This window comes from Crassostrea angulata, chromosome 10 (assembly GCF_025612915.1).
Source record: "Crassostrea angulata isolate pt1a10 chromosome 10, ASM2561291v2, whole genome shotgun sequence".
Lineage (NCBI taxonomy): Eukaryota > Metazoa > Mollusca > Bivalvia > Ostreida > Ostreidae > Magallana > Magallana angulata.
The window spans coordinates 15,214,114-15,234,799 of NC_069120.1; the positions used below are offsets into that span (position 1 = coordinate 15,214,114).

At 32.4% G+C, this 20,686-nt stretch overlaps 1 protein-coding gene across 1 annotated transcript in view; it reads left to right on the forward strand.

Moving 5' to 3' along the window:
- LOC128165636 (uncharacterized) overlaps positions 1-20,686 on the forward strand; it is a 66,339-nt gene that overhangs the window by 15,225 nt on the left and 30,428 nt on the right. Inside the window, exons 7-26 of the mRNA XM_052830361.1 lie at positions 6,952-7,014; positions 8,785-8,804; positions 8,990-9,067; positions 9,263-9,311; positions 9,966-10,044; positions 10,630-10,732; positions 10,918-10,991; positions 11,148-11,250; positions 11,510-11,628; positions 11,967-12,058; positions 12,225-12,313; positions 12,502-12,621; positions 12,778-12,922; positions 13,060-13,091; positions 13,219-13,285; positions 14,141-14,267; positions 15,907-16,084; positions 16,542-16,604; positions 17,349-17,567; positions 17,933-18,052. Coding sequence (XP_052686321.1) covers positions 6,952-7,014; positions 8,785-8,804; positions 8,990-9,067; positions 9,263-9,311; positions 9,966-10,044; positions 10,630-10,732; positions 10,918-10,991; positions 11,148-11,250; positions 11,510-11,628; positions 11,967-12,058; positions 12,225-12,313; positions 12,502-12,621; positions 12,778-12,922; positions 13,060-13,091; positions 13,219-13,285; positions 14,141-14,267; positions 15,907-16,084; positions 16,542-16,604; positions 17,349-17,567; positions 17,933-18,052 — 1,940 coding nt within the window. The remainder of the gene's footprint in view (positions 1-6,951; positions 7,015-8,784; positions 8,805-8,989; positions 9,068-9,262; positions 9,312-9,965; positions 10,045-10,629; positions 10,733-10,917; positions 10,992-11,147; positions 11,251-11,509; positions 11,629-11,966; positions 12,059-12,224; positions 12,314-12,501; positions 12,622-12,777; positions 12,923-13,059; positions 13,092-13,218; positions 13,286-14,140; positions 14,268-15,906; positions 16,085-16,541; positions 16,605-17,348; positions 17,568-17,932; positions 18,053-20,686) is intronic.

Here is a 20,686-nt window from a genome sequence, read left to right on the forward strand (position 1 = left end):
ACTACTTGATGCAGACATGTAGCGTTACAGAAAATTAGGGTTGACATGCCGTAAATTTATTGGGCATTTTCAATATAATTTTCCGGAAGAGCTACAGACCTGCAGCTAATCGATTCTAAGCCATTTTTGAATTTTTAGTCAATCATCTTTAGGTTGCCTAACGTTAATTATACATTTAACGTAGACATAACCAAACCAATATACCGAACCAACGAGGGAGGGCAATAAAATTAAACAAAATTTTCAGGGATTTTTATTATTAGTAATCAGTATTTGATGCATAATAATAATCCATAATGTGTCCATAACATTTTGTATTTCTACAAATCGCAGTATTTTAATGAAAGTTAAGATCAAACTGAACAAAATGAAATTAAAAAATTAGTGTTTGTTTTTTTTAATGACGATTTCTAATAAACCTGCGCGCACGGGTGAATTGACCTTTCGACAGTCTAATGTTTTAGGAATTCTAGTATTTTAGATACTGCAGAGCAAATTAATCATTTAAATTTCCTTATGCCAATTATCCTTTTCGTACATTTAAAAGCCTGTTGACCATTCACGGGATTCTCAATGTAATGAATTTACCGGCCTTCTGGCTGACTATTATAATATGTCACTTTATATAAGTTGGAATTCTTGGAAAAGGTTAATCAGTTCTGGGTCGAACTGTTTGCATCATAATGCGTGGCTTCTATATTAGATGACTGATTATGGACATATCCATCAGTCTAGCTGCAATGTAGGCATTTTCAATTTTTTATGCCTTCGTTTCTTTTCACCGAAAATGGATTATTGCAGCTAATACTACTATATGTATACTAAAGAGCGTCTTTAGGTAAGATGTGCACTAACCTTGAACTACGTTTATGTGTCAAAGATCAAGGTCAGCTGGTTTATGAAAAATCATTGTCTTTGTCATAAATTCTCTTCCATTGGCCTTGTTTCGCCAATACTTCACTTAAATAAAGAACGGTTGTTGGTAAATGGAGAGCAGGGACCTTAAACCAAATTTAAGTCATGGTGATGGGCAAAAAAAAAACAAACCAAAAACACCTTTGATGTCCAGTTTTTGACCATATTTTCTCTCCCATTGGCCCAATCTTGCTTAGACTACACCAAGAGACTGCCTGTGTGTAAATGATATGCAGTGACCTTGAACTAAGTTTTTACGTCAAGGTCATCCCGGACAAATTTTCCCTTGCTCAGAGTTTTACAAAACTTTCTTAATCTTAAAATTAATTGGTTAAGGTCAAAGCAAAACTCTACTGATTAATGTTTTTCATTTTAATATCCTTTATTAAAGCGGACCCTTTGAGATGGCTACCATCTCAATGATGTCTAGTTATTTTTGTAAATCGTGTTCATACTGTCACTAATAATTAAAAGCCAAAATAAGGTGGTATCGGACACCTCCATATGGGTGGAATGGAACATCTATCAGCGTAGCGCAAAGGGTTACTAATACAGAGCGTGAACTACGAATCTGTAAGTCATGACTTCGAATCCCGCTGGAGTTTTAATTATTTTTACCTTTCCGAAAAAATCAAAACTTATTTTTTTGTTAAATTTTGGTAAAATTGGAAAGTTCTCAAACGGGAGAAGTATTTTGATTTTAATGTACTTTAATCCACATAAATATTGACATTATTCTCTTTTGAGAAGTGGACAGGCATAGCCTACGATGTAGGCTATGCCTGTCCACTTTTCAAAAGAGAATATATTGACAGTTGTCTCATAACACCTTAACTGAAAGTAAAATGTTGAAAAAATTATAGGGTTTTATTCGATGAGAGTTATTTCTTTTTATTATTCATGTGCAGGTCTAGAAAGGGTCAGCAAAATTTCTTTAAATTACGTTATAAAATTACCAAAAATATGCCTAACTCGAATAACAGTCCAGTCGGACCCCCCCCCCCCCCCCCCTGGAAATGTTTGGACCAGCGCATGTTATAGTTAATCAATTCTTGATTTTTTGCTTTATCAACAAAGTAAGTTGCTAGAAAATAGAAAATCAAAATTATGATGAAACTAATCAGACACGTAGCATCGTTTTTTAATGTGTATGGGGCGGCGGGGGCACTCGTAAAGAAATCTTGACCAGCCAAAAAATAAAGGGGGTCTTGCTGCTCTAAAATTAAAATGAATAAATAATGGTATGAAAGTTTACAGTATTTGTACCTATTTGGCAAAAGAATGGTTGTTTTACAAATAAAATTGAGACGAGTCAACTTTCGAGCTCGAAAGAAGTCGGGGTCGAAATACCATAATTAGACAAAGTGATTTATTCATACGCTGAATCTGTGTTTATATAAAATACTTATAATCATTAAATATAAACAAACATCATAATTTGAATATGTTAAAACATTTTTAGATACTTTATTTCTTACTAATCATGGTATAAAAAACAAATATTTGATATGAAACTAAGAAGGAATACATTTTGTCTCGTAAGTGATTGTTTACTACTCGTCAGTAAATCGGTCCACAACAACCTGTAAGGGAAAAATAATTTCATTATGCGGTTCAGGAAAAGTGTACGAAAATGAGAATAACAACACAGGTATTTACTGAATAGATACGTAATATGACTTTAACTATCTTTAAGACAGTTTCATCGCATTAAGTTATATTAAATATATGCACTTGCTAAACTTTTTGTGTTTAAAACGATATGACACTTTGACTAAATTCCATGCTACTCATTTGGGTGGCTTATATTTTCATTTAACAGATCTATTAAAATGTTATGGTTCATTCACCTAAATCAGTTATCAAAAAGTGATATTTTTCATTTGGAAATATAGAATGATCGATACACGTATTTTTACAAACATTTTAAATTACAAACATCTTAAATATGTTAAAATGTGAATATCAAGGTATGATAATTTACTCAATCATCTTTATACCACTTGTGGAAATTTTGTTCAAATTTAAATGACATACTATCTGCTTTAGTCATTTTGTTGTCTAACTGTTTGACATTTTTTCCAGAATATTTTTGACGTCAAATTATCTGTCATTTTGAGGCTGTTAAATTAATCTATACCTTATTATACTTGTTTGTTTACAGTGTTCTTTGCTTATCCTGTTTTTCAATTTCATGGTGACTGCAGATCTAAATTGGTTTTAGATTACAGAATACTTTTTCATTTTTGATAGTTTCTTCGATCAAAATGTAAAGGCCCATTACCAGCGGCGGAATATTTAGACCTATCAAATTCTGAAATAGGTGAGATAAAAAATTGTTATCTATATATTATTCAATAATGTACAGGCACTTGTTTCTATTATAAAATTGACCACATAATGTTATAACAACACAAGGTACGTATCAAACTCTGAACTCCATGGAGTACCCCCTTCCATGAATTGCACTGGACAAGTGTTAAGTACCATTCTCTTATACAATAATTTACTTACAAAATTATTTTCGCCACACTTGCCTTCATATTCTTCTATCTGCATAAACAGCATGCAAACAATCCTCACTGACTGGAAAAATTATTTCACACCACAAGACCTGGCCTATATGTACAAATCTTGAATAGAAAACAGAAATTAAATTCAAACAGTTTAAAAACTTTAACTCTGTGTTTAAACATTGCAAAAATTAACCATGGTTACAACTGATCATTAAGTGAATACGAAAAATTAGAAAACTTATTCAACAGATAACAGCTTTATTTCACACAAGGTATAAACCAGCAATATTTTATAGCTTACCTAGAATGTCATAAGTGATACAGAATTCAATGACACACATGCACTTATTCTCCCCAAGATCAGTACATCGGGTTTTGAAGAAACAAGTGCCTGTACAATAAACATATTTCAGAAACACTCTTAAGCTTATGGCTAAGAAGAGAAGCTAGATTGACTTTCAATGTCTGTTTAATAGAGAGAGGTCATTTGACGATGTTACTGAAATGCAAAGTAATTTATTTCAGTTGTAATTGAGAAGTTGAGTAACTGTCCTAAACTGCAAACACTTGTTTTGAGAGGAAACAAAATCTATGAAGTATCAAATTTGGAATGTTGTTCTCAATTGTGGAATGTAGATCTGAGTAATAATGAGGTAAGATCAGTTTAGATATACATGTACATCCCATTCCTTACGTATAATGCATAAAACATGAGTTTTGTTACTTCTTTTTCTTCTCATACATATAATGTGTACATAGAGAAAAAAGTCACCTAATCTGTATTATTTCTTTTCCATATAGATCAAGAGTTTGGATGGGTTATCACGGTTTGTTGCTATGGGAACTCTCAATCTCTCCAACAATGACTTGACATGGCACGAACTTGGGAAGATAAGGCATATTCATATTCTGAACCTAAGTCTCCATGGAAACAGCCAAATGGAAAAAGACCCATATTGTGAGTTATGTTGTTTCTATTCATAATAGTGAATGGTTGTGTATGTACTGAATACAGACAAGTGAAGTTATTTGTAGAAATGTACTCTTTTGTACATGTTTGTGATTTTAAATGCTCATTGTACACACTTTGCACTATTGTTTGAAGGTCTAATATTGATCAGATTTTACAAGACAACCATTTTCTCTTAGGATATTTTTGCTTAGAGCTAATCCCATCCCATTATCTGAGAATACCTTCGATTCTTTGATTTTGTATGCATTGTCAAGTGCACAACTTCACTCGATCATTCTTTCAGTCACCAACATAAACCAATATTGCAGGTGGCTTCAACGGAAAACTTATTGACAATTTTAAGTAGGGGAATGTAAAATTCATTTTCTTTCTTGGTTACATCATCCCTCTTAAATTTTTAATTTCTGAGTAAATGTCTGTGACCACTTTATTTAGCAAGCATGCATGCCAAGAAGTGTTACTAACACTGTACACATTCTGTTGCCAATGTTTATCTTTACTGTTGAAAATTCCATTTTTGGGTTTACATCCGTGATAAAAACTGTAGGGTTCTAAAGATACAAAGCTTTTTTTGACACATAGCCCTGAAATATAAGCAATCTGTTCACTGGGCAATGAATTGGTTTGGCACATGTGCATAGCATTTTATCTGATAATTGATACAACAAATGGCTTTTAAAGGCTTTGTGTCAATGAGTTTAGATCATTAAAAACAATTGGTTGATTTAATCAGGGAGATCTTATCCAAATGCTTTATAAGTTACATCAACAAGTAAGCACTGAGGAATGCTATTTCTAGAAAAAAAGATGAAGGCATATAAACCCTTGTATCATGATAAAACCCTGAAAAATAACCCTTCAATTATGTTTTCTCTATTGACGCCCGGACGACTAATAATGCTAATATTCATGGTAAAAGTTGAAGTCCATATGTAGTATGTGTAATTATCTTCTGAAAATTTGATTCCCATGTGTGTATTTAAATATATTTCAATATCATATTTCATCACATTTTCCCAAATTTTTGGGTTTATTGTGATACTTTAGTTATTTAGTGTATAATATTCTGGTTAATGTAGCATACATGTAACTTTATGCATTGTAAACTAGGTTTTTTCTTCTACTGGTGTTAAATGTTTTGCTTGAGTGTTATTTCAGAGAAAAGGGGTACATTCATGTATAGACTTGTACATTTGTTTGAACTTTATTTTATTACAAAAAATTAAATATCTTAATTCATATTTCTTCATGCAACGTCACAGTCTGTTTCATTCTTCTGATGTGGAATTTAAATACAATGAGTTACTTTTGATTCATTGTTTAGTCTGCATATTATATGATTTTAATAGTCAACAAACACATATATTATTATTGATGGCTATTATGATTTTTAATTTATGTCAAAAATTTAAGTTAAGTTTTTAAATTAAGATCAATATATTGATTTTTTTCCAAAATAATTTGAAATGTGCTGTATAATTGAGTTTTGCTTCTTTTTGATTTGAATACTGGTGATTTCTTATTTTACGCAAGTACAGTGTACTTAATTCCACAATTCAACTGTTTTGCATTAAATCGAGAGAATAACAATCGTGAACACATTTTAATCATAGTTTCATTTAGTTTACATCTATCCAAAAAATAAAAGCGAGATTTTAAAATCTGCAAGATGTGCTTCTCACAATTTTATGTGGATATTAATAACCCGCGTTTAATTCGGAATCTACAGTACCATCAGATTAATTGCAAGGTATTATTTGTGATTTTTGGAGAACCTGAAATTAGATTTATTCTGATTTGTTAAAATCTCAATATCTTACATTATATACATGAAGTTTTAAATTACAATAGTTATCTTAAAATTTTATTCTGAAAGTTCACTTAATATTCATTGAATTTCACATTGTCAAAAGCTTTGTAAACACTTAAAGATTGGTTTGTGTACATAGTATTCAAAAGTAACCATAAAAGCTGGACCCCAATGTCTGACTGATGTAGAGAGAAATGTGCCATATTAAACTTACCTTAGGTCTGATACAATAATAAAGATGATATAAAAGAGAATGGAATAATTTGCATAATTCTAATGTCAACATAAAATAAGATTAACTTAGTCATGCTTTCAGCTTGACAAGTTTGAATTGATCACCTCTTTATTGATGATTTTATTTTTACAGTTTTCAATATAAAGCTTAACTAGTATGGGAATCACTTATTTTCATGTCTTTATTAGAGAAAATTTGTGTCTGGACATTTCATCGGCAATTATGCATAATTTGAATTTTCATGTAAATGACAAAACATCTTTGCAACCCATGGATGCAGCTCCACCCAATCGTCACCATTGGCTAACAAAGATTACACACTATTTTTAACATGTCCATATTAAGTTAACTAAGTATTCCTATTATTTTTGAAGACAAATTTCATGTTTGTATTTTACCTCATAAGTATTTTTATATTCTATTTATATTGAACAAATGTAGCTTAAAAGAAATTTTCAAGTGTATGTATAGATGCGTTCATTAGGTCAGCTTTTCTCTGTAGATCGGATTCATCTGATAGACTGTCTACCAAATGTCTGGATGTTGGATGGACGTATCATCACCTGTAAGTACCCACAGCACAGACCACCACATCAGTACATACCGGTACACATCAAATAAGTCCCACTCATGATAACAACATGTTAAAGTGTCAGTCCACAGTAAGAAAATGGTGACTTATTTGTCATTAAGATTCAAAGGAAGTCTCTTGTCTTACTAAATTTCTCATATTTTTTAGTACATGTATGGTATGACTTACTGGGGTAATAAAATATATTGCATTCAGAATTGTAGATTAGTAAAATTGGATGAATCTGTCTAATACCGGAAGAATCTGTTCATAAGACAGACACACTCTCTCTCTCTCTCTCTCTCTCTCTCTCTCTCTCTCTCTCTCTCTCTCTCTCTCTCTGTATCATTTTGTGTGTATGAAAATTATACAACTGGTAACAGTTAATAGGAACAAAATTATGCTTGTCAAATAAAACTGGTACATAGTACATTAAGTTTAATTCAAAGATAGACTTTTGATGAATGTGACTGAATTTTGAATACAAAATTTGATCATTATCTATCCTAGCTTGTATCAATATTTTTTGGAGATGGACAATGTTGATATTAATGAATTACCAAAGTCAGATTATAAATTGAATAAAAATCTATAGAATCTATTAATTCCACCTGTGTCAAAGAATTTAAATCTGAGGTGTATGTACAATCTATTAAAATTTTAGACCAAATAACCACTTTTCTGTTTACCTTTAATATTGATTTGATTTGTCCTTTATCTGATTTCCAGCATGTTTAAGCTTTGAATGATAAAATGAGATTTGGTGGTAATGAGATTTGTTCCACATTTATCTGAACCAATATTTACATCTCGCTCACACGACACATGCTCAATAGGGGAACAAATTTGTCACTTCTGAGGATTACGTTTGCTTTGAAACCCTATATTCTAGTTTATAGATGGTGTACATAAAATATGGGAAACTGCTTTTCACTTTTTTGTCAGCTCTTCATTCATATCTTCTTTTCAGAGCAAACAGTCTCTATTATTTGCATTGAAATTCTCAATTGCATGGTTTCAGAAGATTCCAAGTTTTAAATCTCTTCAATTGTAGACATGACATAGAGATTTATTTTCACACAAATTGGGTCATAGAAAACATGCGCCTATTGATAAAAAACATTCAGTAAAACTTATCAGAAAGAAAAATATTTTCAACCTTGAAAGGCGTTGATTAATTCAGCTAACATCTTCACTCACTTTTCAATTGTCTGCTGTTAGTTATGTACCAGTGTCTTTACTTCAGTTAACACTAGGACAAATAACAATTACATTCTTTAACATCTTCATTTGATACATCGATTTCAAACATGAATACAGCAGATGTACTGATACTCTGTACAGGGTTATTTTCTTATTTTCAACCCATGTAATTTTCGTTCTTCTACACTTGCAAACAGTTTCGCCCTGTCTTCAATTTTCACAGACACAGTAACTGTTGTGTATAAAGAGAGATAATTTGAGTCATTGGAATTCGCCCAGTCTTAAATTTTCCCACCGACAATGAGGGCGAAAGGGGCGAAAATAAATTGGTGTAAATATTTATTTACCTGTACACAGTATTAAGCATGAATTATGATTTTACATCCGTACTCAAGTTTGTATGACATTTTAAATTTGGAATGATGTTACCATATATATATTCAATTAAATCTTAAAATGTGCATTTTTTTTCAATGTTTGCAATATTTATGAAATTGACTAAATCTCTTCTTTTTGAAGCTGCAGAAAGACTACAAGTCAAACATTTTTTTCATGATTCAGCATTAACTTCAAAGCCCATTGTAAGTAAATCAAAATTTTTTGTGCCATGAAAAGCTTGCCTATAATTAAAGCACAAATATTTTGCATTACTGGTAATTGTGTCAATAACATTTATATCTATAAACAGATGATTGGACTGATTTAGACTCTATTTTCAGTAAATAAATAACCAGTAATTCCATTTGATTTAATGTCATGGTTTCAGCGACACAAATTGTCCAAAGATTGGTTTATACCAACTGCCAGAAAGAAGATTGAGGTCAATGGTATTTATGGACCCAAGGTCAGTGTGCTGGAAAACATATCCCTATGAACTATTTAGTGCCTCAGTATACGGCAATTTAATGATAATAATTTTGTATTTGTGAATCCCATACATGGGCTACATTACATGCTAGATGTGTATTGATTATATTAATTTTCAAAATTTTAGAATGTGATTTAACTAACACAAAGTTTTATTTCAATGAACTTTCAGGCCACAAAAGTCATGACAAGTTTTCCAGCAAATGGTGTTCACAATATAGGTCAGTTTAAAAGTGAAATAAAAAATTCTCATTTATACTCTGTCCCAAGATATTTTGGATTCACGTTTGGACGATTTTTAATAAAAATACACTTACCTGTGAAAGAAGTGCAATTGAAATAGTTGAAAGGGATATTTTCCAAGATAATTTCATTGACACATTATCATCTTTCACTCGGAAAAATTCACAGGAACGAAAACAGATTCCTTACGGAGATTTATAATGGGGAATGTTTACATCTTTTCTCCATTCGGAATACACTCGGAATACATCGCGCAATTTTTCAACGTTATCATCCGGGCTTGCTGCAATGCAAAATCTCCATAGACATCACATTTTTTAGCATTGTATTGAAACCTGATAAGCTAACAGGGGCGTTTTGACTGAGAAATCTTAAATTTTTCATACTTTTGAATGAACATCGTTTGGATCCTGAGGTATTTATAAATATCAAACAATTAAGCCAAACGTGAATCCAAAATATCTTGGGACAGAGTATAGAAGAGGATATAAGATCAATCCTTGCACAATACATTAGACTAAGGAATGTGTGCAGACTCATATAGATAGATAAATAGTGTAATATATATTATAGAAATTATAATTTTGAGATCATTTATCCGTGTAACCATACCAGTGCAATTTGACTTTCAGAAATTGACAGAAAGCGGCTAAAATATCTGGGATACAACATTCAAGAAGATTTGGTCATAGACAAAAAGTACACCAATAGGTAGGAACATGTCAGATAAATTACCGGTATGTCCTCCTTAGGAAAAAAGGATGTATTGATTTCACCTATCAGTTGGTTGGTATATCAGTCAATTAACAGAACAAGCATTGTTTGGTCAATATAATAACTTAAAGACTCCTTCCTGGACATGCATCAAACTTGGTTCAAAGGAAGATAAATTGTATGATTTTGAGATCAAAGATAGGCAGTATACAGGTTTTTTTCACCCAAATTCCAGTTTTTTAAGGCTCCTGTACAGTTTTTTGGTCTTCAACTTATTATTACATGTATGCAGAACCTTCGACTGACATACATTAAATTTGGTATACTGTTATGAAATGAGGATGACTCTATGGTCACAAAGTCAAGGGTAGAAAAAATTGACATAGGAAAATATTGTCTGTTTATATCATGAGAACATTTTGCTTAACATGTCAAACTTCACATTCTGGTAATCCTCAAGGAATAAAAGACCCTTTTGATTCTGAGGTGAACACTTTGAGCATATAAAACTATTTTCTGCTCATTATCATGTCAATGCATCAGTTGAATTCAGCTATTGATTTGCATACTCTATTCTTACAGAGAGTTCCAAGTAATGAAGTACAGGAGGGCATTTATTGAGGACCTTTTGGAGGCTCGTCCTGAGGACAGAGAGAGATGTAACATGCTCCTCCTGTTTCTAGTCGTATGTAGATACTCTTTCTGATCAATGATAGGATAGAATCATGTATACATGTGTATAATGAAACTCAAATCACTGATGTGTTATCCTCCTTTTTTATTATATTTTAAAATGTTGATATTTAGCATTATACCTGATCATTGTTACAGCAGAAACAAAAATTCTACATTTTATTTATTGTGATGCAGGCTTCATTGGAGTTTGTGTTACCAACTCATCTTGTCAAAGAAACACTGGACACAGCCAAACTCAATAAGATAGGGTAAGTCAAAATCAGAGAAATACCACCGAGAGTCTGTTATGAGCTAGCTGCATGGTACAGACAAATAATTTTCTGAAATCTCGAAAGATTTTTGCCATTTAAATTTTGAACTTACAATTAATGTTGAAGTTACCGCACACCTGTACTGCTTTTCAGACAAGTTTACTCCATGGACCTTTTCCTGTTACCAAGAGATGTGAGATGTCTGTTGGTGTGTATTCTGCTAGGAGCTGTGAAAATTGATAAAGATGACAAAGAGGTGAGGTGACTTGTCACAGACATCTGTTGAACAAACTGACTCTTATTTCAGTGTGTTTTAAAAGCATGTCTTCAAGTGTCTGTGCATGAAAAAATCCATATCAATATGTTTCATGATTTTATCAAAGTTCAATAAAAATAAAACTGCTCACAAATTATTACATTTTTGAATTTTTATTTTGCCAACAGAATTATCCTTCCGATTGTTGTTAAATAACTACAGTAACTATACATTTTAAAACAGTTTTTTTTTTTTGCAGGATGGTGGGTTGTATGACAAGTTGTACTTGTGCCTCTTCTATACTGTCAGTGAGCTCGTCAAACTGAGCCACTCCTCAAACGCCAAACAAACTGCAGTCAAGTCAAAACTCAACACCTTGTAAGTCCGTCTCAAATCTGTCTGAAAAACTTAGTATATGTTCAAGTCTGTCTGGAAAACTTAGTATACCGGTATATACAAGTATGTCTGGAAAACTGAATACCTATACTTTTGTGTCATTAATATTTGTTGTCCATGCTATCAAATGTTGATGAAAGCAAAATATTTGACCACTATATTTAATTGATTGTTCCTTTGTCCAGATATTAAGTTATCTTCAAAACTGAAATTTACAAAATCCACAAAAAATTGATGCGCATGAATAGTAATGAAAGAACAGTATAAAATTTAAAGCTAACTAATGTTCGGAGTGATTACTAGAAACCATTTTGTGGCAGGTACTATGACTACAAGAGCTTGCTGGCATCAGAGGTGGTGCAGCTGTTGTGTATTGTTCCAGCCTTCTTTCAGTATGTTGCCAAGGATGTAGGTGAGTACATATATATGAGAGATCAGTCACACACCGATCATTTCAATCATGACAATGTGACAGGCTAGAACACACTCTGTCAGGACTCCATCTTGAATGAATGACAAATTATTAGGTTAAGTCGAGGTGTTTAAAAGTCATAATGAGATGTTATTCATTTTTTCAGGCGTGATGAATTTAGTGGTCACAGCTACTGGAGATCTTGATATCAAAGACAAAATCACGGCTGTATCAACCAATGTGTCACAAGAAGGGGTACATAATTCGTTTTCAGTCAAATACAAAAGATTTTATAGACTAGTCAAATTTGTTTGTACACTGTAAAAAGTACTCAACTTATCATAAGATTCAACTATAGTTTGGTTTCAGCGATTGTTAATCAATGATAAAGATATCAAAGCTTGCACACTGATTGATAAAACTGAATTCTTTTGTTATGACAGGGGGAGGTACGTCGGTTGTACGAAGAACTGTCAGAACTGCTGCTACAGAAGGTCCAGGAGCAGTCCCTTAATATCAGCAATAAAGCTCCGAAGATGTCCAAGTGTGATGAGATTTTGACGGTAAAATTTGTTGTCAATACAAAGTCATATTTTTGTTAAAACAAAATATACATGTATATGTATTTTGATATTTTCCTTTTGCAGTATGCTATCAAATGATTTTTATTCATTAAAGATTGAAGCTTAAATGTACAGACTTTTGTTATTTAATTACAGGCAAGGAAAGCATTGCCAATGAGAAATTCTGGATCTTTGGAAATGGCTGAATTCCATGCCAAGGGAATCACTAGTCCAGAGAAGGACCCACCAAGAGTTCTTAGTGCTAGAAGGAGTGCTGAAAGGAACCGCAAGAAATTTCCACGTAAGGCAATTTGCAAACTTATGAAAGGGAAATAACTAGTAAAACAGATGGTGGAAAAGCACAAAAGTGGTGATATTGATCAAATGTCTCGAAGGAGTAATCGTTATTATATCATATATATTATACACTTATTTTAGATCTGGGAGATCCATTGCTTCTTGGACCACAGGTACCTATTTTAACTTGTTCTGTATCAATTACTTTACACATTTTTTAATTTGATTGAAAATTTTTGTCCTTAAACAGATACCAGTATTCAAAATATTATTCATTTATTTGTTCTTGTTTTCTTTTAGACTTTGGGGAAAATAGTGTCTCTGCCACAACCATTTGTTGCACTTGTTGCTATGGACTCAGTACCAGGTATGGATTAGAAACAAGACCTTGATACTAATATTCATTTTTTAACACTCAGCTTATTTTCTAAGACACAAAGATTTATTACCCAGTACATCAACATTTAGAAATACAAAAGGGTGAGAGTAATTGAACTGCATCATAATTTTCTGAACTTGACTTTATATATGAGGTGGAATTATTTTGCATTTATCTTAGTCTTAAGGTGGAATGTTACACCAAAATTTTATTTTATGGAACGTTAGAGTATCATTTCTGAAACATGATTGCGTTGTTCAAAGAAGGATATATGCCCCTACATGTGTAATTATTTTATACGAATTTTGTTGTATTTTTTACGAAAGGGTGGAAAATCTGTTTTGGTTGCAAGTAACACAATGTAGAGTTTAAAATTTGATGTGAATAAATGCATAATATAAATATCTAATAAACCAAAACCAGTAATGTGAACAAGATGTTTTAAATTTTTTATTAAAAAATTATTTATGTAAATAAAAAACATCTTTTGATTATATTTTTTCAAACCTATCGATAAAATTTTCTAAAGAAACATGTTCTATAGAAACCTTTTAGTAAAAAATGCAAAAAAATCAAGGGCGTATATCCTTCTCTGAACAACACAATCTTGCTTTAGAAATGATACTCTAATGATCCATAAAATAAAATTTTGGTGTAGCATTCCACCTTAAATAATCAGTTGAAGATATTCCCACCAGATTACATTCTAATACAAGGCTCAAATCAGAGAGTTTGAATCTTGATTTGATTGCTCATAGATTTTATACATATAGATTTTACAAAAAGTTGTTTTCTTAATTCAAAGTTATATATTGTAGAGCTTTGATTCTATTTTGTTTGTAGTTGCGAATGGTGCCATGGAGAGCAAACTGAAGGCCAGTGAGGACCACTACACGTACGTCAACATGGAGCAACTGATGTGGGACGAGGCTCTCTCTTTCTGGAAACCAAAGGGAGCAATCGGAGACAGGTACTTGTTTATTTCAACATCACAGAAAAGCCAACATGGTTAATTTATTGCTTGTTTGGAACAGGTTTTATTAGTTATGGTTTTTATTTACTTGACTTAAAATGACTGACAGCTAGTGTCAAACATTTTTAAACAATATTTTTCTTAGGGATACATGTATCAACAGGTAATTGGGTTTGTTTTTTTAAAGGTTTGAAGCAAATACATGTATTCTTTTTAAAATATCAAAATTAAATCATAACATATGTCTTATAACTTGTATTTGTTCCAACTTGTGTTTCAGTTTACTCTTGGAATTTGTAGCAACATTTAAGTATAAAAACAGGTACTGGTACAGAAATGATTATTTGTTAAATCTTCTATTTTCCGTGCATTTTTATACACTTATTATTCTATCTATCCTTTTAAACAAATCTGCTATACATTGCTTTCTTTCATACTCTGCATTAAAAGGGAAAAAAAACAACTATACAAAAACATATACTACTTTTAATAAAATTAGCTGTTTTCTCTGTTTCTTCTCAAACCATTGTACTAGAATCTTTTGAATAGACAAAACTTGGGATCATTATTCTCTCATTTTTACTTTTTATCTTCATAAAGACCCTCTTTACACTGACGGAAAATGTTTTTTGGACTTAGAAAAAATGAAACACATGTAGCATAAAAGTATGCATTTTTTTCGTTCATTTTCAACTTTTTTGCTTTTTATTTTACTTAGAACAAATTTCCATAGGAAAATTTGCATTTACTTGCTTGGTTTGGTAAACTACCTGAAATATAGTTATCATTTACTTTAATTTGATCTAACAAGTTGTAAAGAGTATGTGAATTTATCACAAATTATGTCATATGTACAATGTAGATAGCAGCTTTTTCTAGAGATAATGGGAGATAACTGCAAAATCATATCCTGAAAGAAGTATGCAGTGAAAAGAGGGTTTTTAAATAAAGGAAAGGTGATTGAGTTACAGTAATTTTCAATTTGCTCGTCTTTTTACTTTTACAGAGCTGAATTTGATAATAAGTATTACTTTTCTAGACAGTAACCCAACTTTTATATTTTAACAAAACTACCAATATTAGATGAAATTCCATAAACAGTATATGTATCTGTATTAAACTTCCTATTTATTGCAATGTAAAATTAATTGATATTGTAATTGCATGAAATGATAGGTATTGCCATCCAATTCACTACATGTAACCTTGAGTCAAAAATTATATCCAAAGTGAAAATCAGAAACGGATTGTCAGTCTTTTTTTTTTTCTATTTTGAATTCACATTTGATCACAGCATGATGGCCATCTGTGCATGATACTACTGTGTAATATTTCTCACAGCTTGAAAAAATATTGTACCAGGTTATGCACATTTCCAGTGATCCAGATTTATTTGATTCTTTCTCTTTTTTTGTGTACTTGCATGTTATTATGTTTACAAATCACTTTTTTTGAATATGTAGAAAACTAACTAACTTTACATGGATAGTAAATATAACATTTTCATTTAAATTATGTACATGTACTAATATCTCTATGGGTAAAAATATTCAGATATGAAGGTTAAAAAAAAATATCAATTATGTACTAAATTGTGTAATTTATTAGATATTCATTTATTCTTGATGAATTTCAGGCTGACCTTGCATACAGTTGAAGACTTGCAGCGGGAGCTAGAACTGAAAGCAAGCATGGCGGACAAAACAGCGAGACCCAATACCCCAGACTGGATGTCCTCCATTGACCCCAACGCCCCCCTCATTTACTCCCCCAGGGTACCCCCTGTAACACCCCCTGAGACACCAAAAACAAAGGTAGGGCCATCTTTTATAAAAATAGAGTTTAACTTTTTTAAGATAACTCTTTTTAAATATTAGACCTGATGTAATAAATTTGTATAAAAAATATGTTATTTTTGTCTTGGTTTTGCCTTTAATCTAGAGTAACTCATTTTATTTTTTAAAGCTTTATTAAAAATTTATGGTCACTGTTTTTTTGCACTTTGTTTTAGAAAAAGCATGTTAGGATCAAACAGAATTTACCACCTTTGGTAATCATTGAAAATCTTCAATGAAAAGAAATTTCAAGAATTTGTATTTTGATTTGTATTTGGACTTTTAAGATTTCATTTACCATGTATTCAGAGACTTCTAGCTTGGAGTGTTTATACAAATTTTCTTCTAATTCTTCTCTTTTAGCATAGCTTTATCTCTGAAAAAAAATATTTGTTAAGACAAACATGCATTTAATTTTGAACCTCTCTACTCCCAGCATTATGAATTGATCATGGGAATTTTGCCAGATCGTCTATTTCGTCATGTAACTATATTCAGGGTAAGCGTAAGCTGCCACAATGTGGTAGACATGAATGTTGTGGCAACATGACACGCCACCAACCTATGGTGTAATGTGCATGGCCAGATCAGTGTTTTGCCAGAATTTCAGGACAGACTGTTTCAGTTTTATAGCTAATGGTTCAAGAAATAGCCTACAACCACTGTTTGCTTACTAGATATCACATTGCCAGTTGAGTTATTTCCTTGAGTGTTGACATTGTCAAAAAAGTGAATGTGAACATTGCACCTGTATGTTTTTTGTAGAAAGTGTTTATACTATAAGACAACTATTTCAGATAGAGCAGGAAGTCATATTTGGTTTTTGAAAAAGAATTGCATGAAATAATCATTGTACATTATTTTGTTTCAACTATCAAGCTAATTACAAAAAACACATGTGCATGCATGGTATTTCAGAGGAAATTTTTATTTTGATTAGAATTTAGAAAACAGGTACCAGTAGTTTCAGATTTATTTTTTTCTTAGATGTTTACAGGTATTCAGATTAAATGTTGTGACATTTTATGCATGCATCTAGATAGGGAGGAGGATTCTGGAATTTTATATGATTAAATTAATCAACTAAAATCTCCTGTACAGATAACAACTGAGATTTCCTATATTCAAGCATTATAACTTATGTAGTACTTATATTACATATACCTATGTGAACATTAAGGTATGAATTAATGTCAGAAGGTGGCATTATCTAAGGTTTCTGTTTTACTGTGTTTTCCCTTAGTCTCTAAACACCAACCCCCGCCCCATGTCATCCATGCTGAAGGACAAGCTGGACCTAAAGTTGGAGATGAGTCGGCGGGCCATGTCAGCCGGAGGAGCATTGGAGCGGAACCACACAGCCGGAGAAGCACTGGAGCGGAACCATTCAGCCAAAGACCAGGTTCAAATCCCTCAAAACCCACAGCAGCAACAAATAACACCACACAATAGAGATGAAGAGGTAAAATAAATGGAACCACTATTGTTATTGTTGAGTATTTTAAAATAGGCACTATCTTAAAATCAGCTGAATTTTACACCTTACCTGTAAGACTGTGCTGTAAAAATGTTTACATCTGTTTGTCCTTGTCTTCAAAAGACCATAGTTTTTAGCAGGTATTTTACTAATGATGTATTAGATTTATCAAGTAAACACAATAATTTATTTAATTTTCAATGAATGCTTTATCTTTATATCGATAATGTTTAGCAATCAGAGAAAAAGAATAAGGGACAAAGTTTAACACAACATTATCATTTGGAATGTGAACCGATAAATAGCTTTCAAATTTTCATTGAGTGGCTTCTGTTTATTTGTTCTGTCAGGTGAAGGAAGCGAGTACAGAGACGGAGCCCCAGCATACTGAGGGTACAGAGCCAGGAGCTACAGACTCATGTCTACATTGTGTGCTGGAGGCAGCCATGTCAGGGGACAAACTCAATCAGGTCAGGCTGACACCAATAACTCATGTCAGGGGACTAACTCAGTCAGGTCAGGCCCACACCAATAACTCATGTCAGGGGACTAACTCAGTCAGGTCAGGCTCACACCAATAACTCATGTCAGGGGACTAACTCAGTCAGGTCAGGCTCACACCAATAACTCATGTCAGGGTACAAACTCAACCAGTTCAGGCTCACACCAATAACACATGTCAGGGGACAAACTCAATCAGGTCAGGCTCACACCAATAACTCATGTCAGGGGACAAACTCAATCAGGTCAGGCTCACACCAATAACTCATGTCAGGGGATAAATTCAGTCAGTTCAGGCTCACACCAATAACTCATGTCAGGGGATAAATTCAGTCAGGTCAGGCTCACACCAATAACTCATGTCAATATGTCAGGGGATAAATTCAGTCAGTTCAGGCTCACACCAATAACACTTGTCAGGGGAAAAACTCAATCAGGTCAGGTTCACACCAATGACACACGTCAGGGGACAAACACATCAAAGCACTCATTAATCTAAAGTACTGCATCTACTGATGACTAGTTATTTTGCAACGTTTGGTTCATGTATGTGCATTTCATATGCTGTATGCCTCTATTAAATCACTAATTAGTTGATGCTGTTTAATGACAACAAGCATTAGAAAATTTCAAGTGTTTTTGCAGTTTTCTGCAATTGCTTTGTTTTTGGCTCCAAATAAATATTTTGAATCAAAGAAATATTCTTAAAAGGTGTTTTTCATATTGAGCAAGTATACCGGTAATACCTGTCGGGGTTATCTCCTCTTCTGTATTTTTATTTAAAGGCTTACAAACTAATTACACTTAATGAAGATAGAGCTTCTTATCAGTGTAACTATTTGCCTGTTTATACCAGTAAATCTTTATTCTTTGGTATCACTTAACAGCCAAACAACAGATGTTTTTGCAATATCTGATCATAAGAAAATATAAGTAATATCATAATGGTACTGTCTTCTTCAATTCTCATTAACTCATTAGAGTTTTCTCCTTTCTTGGGTGAAAGAGGTTAAAAACAAATTTAAAGTTAACACCATAGGCATTCCTCAATATATAATAACTATTCAATCTACCTCTTTTCATTGACTTGACTTAATTTTTTGCCCAGATATATTTGTATTTCATAAAAGAATGAAATTACAGGCCTTTATCATCGTATATGCACTTACAGGGTTTTTAAAGTGGTTTTAAAATGATTGAAATATTTGCATCTTTCTATAAGTATATTACTGAGTGATACTCATGTGAACATTGAGTGCTGTTGTCCTTCAATCTGTTTTTGAATACAAAGTTCAATCTTTGTGACTTTCATCATTGAGGTAATTCTTATCAAGCTGCTATTTTAACACCTGGCTTTTGACATGGTATTTAATCAGTGACATGTAATGTCCCTCTCTCTGTCATGCGCCAGCTCTACCATGGCATTGGTTTACCGGCAGCCTTATAAAACCACACTTCATTTATCATTGATAATGAGACAAAATCTTTCGATGCCAAAGGTAGTCATCGATTTGTGATATACATGAACCCACCCCCTTTTCAAAAGAATAGAGCGTTGATATCCATAAAGGACATTGAATACCCTGAAAAGTTATAGAATTATTTTAAAACAATTTCTGAAATGAGAAAGAGCATGCATTCATGATCAAAAGCAACACTTTATAAATACAGACTTTCAGGAAATCTTTTCATACACATTAGAGCCCTACTTTTATCTGCAATGTCATGTATGGGGCATAGAATCGGCTGAACAGAACATTTTGATTAGATTGATATTAATCTGTTATTTACACTTTGGTGGAAAGTGACATCAAAGCATCCAGAGAGCATTTCCAATCAGGTATATCAATATCGCTAGCGTTGTCATTGCCCTGACCTTTGCATCAAACCCTCAAAGAAAATTCCAACCATAAAAGGCAAGTGTGGAATTCAGGGACTCTTTTATGATTGGGTTATTAATGCATGTATTGATCCATTTCATATTTCATTATCTGGCCAGATTTTATGTGTATCCAAAACCTTTCTGTAGGCAATTTTCAATAGGATATTATATTATTGACAATTTTTTATTCACAGGAAGGGTTTTTTAAAGGAATGGTTGGAGTGTTGAATAGATATAGAGAAAGTACTGGGTAATGCAATTAAAGTTGGAACCTCAATTTCCATGACAAATCTATTAAATATTGAATTTTTGCCTACTGGGAATAGAAGATTGTAATATGTTGATCTAAAGTGGGATTTGTGCCTTGAGTTTACTGCCTAGCAACTTAGGGAACAACATTTAGGACAGGCACCAAATATTTGCTGAAGTGTGTCGACTCATGAAAGTCAGAAACAATGGGTGCACCTCCTGCATATTGACTTCTCTGATTTTTAAAAACTTGTATTAATGATTTTCATGCATGCATTTGCATGTACAATCAATGTTAAACAACAGTTGTCAAGCATTAGGCAGATTACCTCAGATTAATTAGTCTTAGACCTATAATTGTCAATGCATAGAATCTTTAAATTAGCATGAGTACATGTAGAATTATTGTTAAGTAAAGATTTAATGGTGCAGAATTACATATAGAACAAAAAAAATTTCACAAACTCTAAAT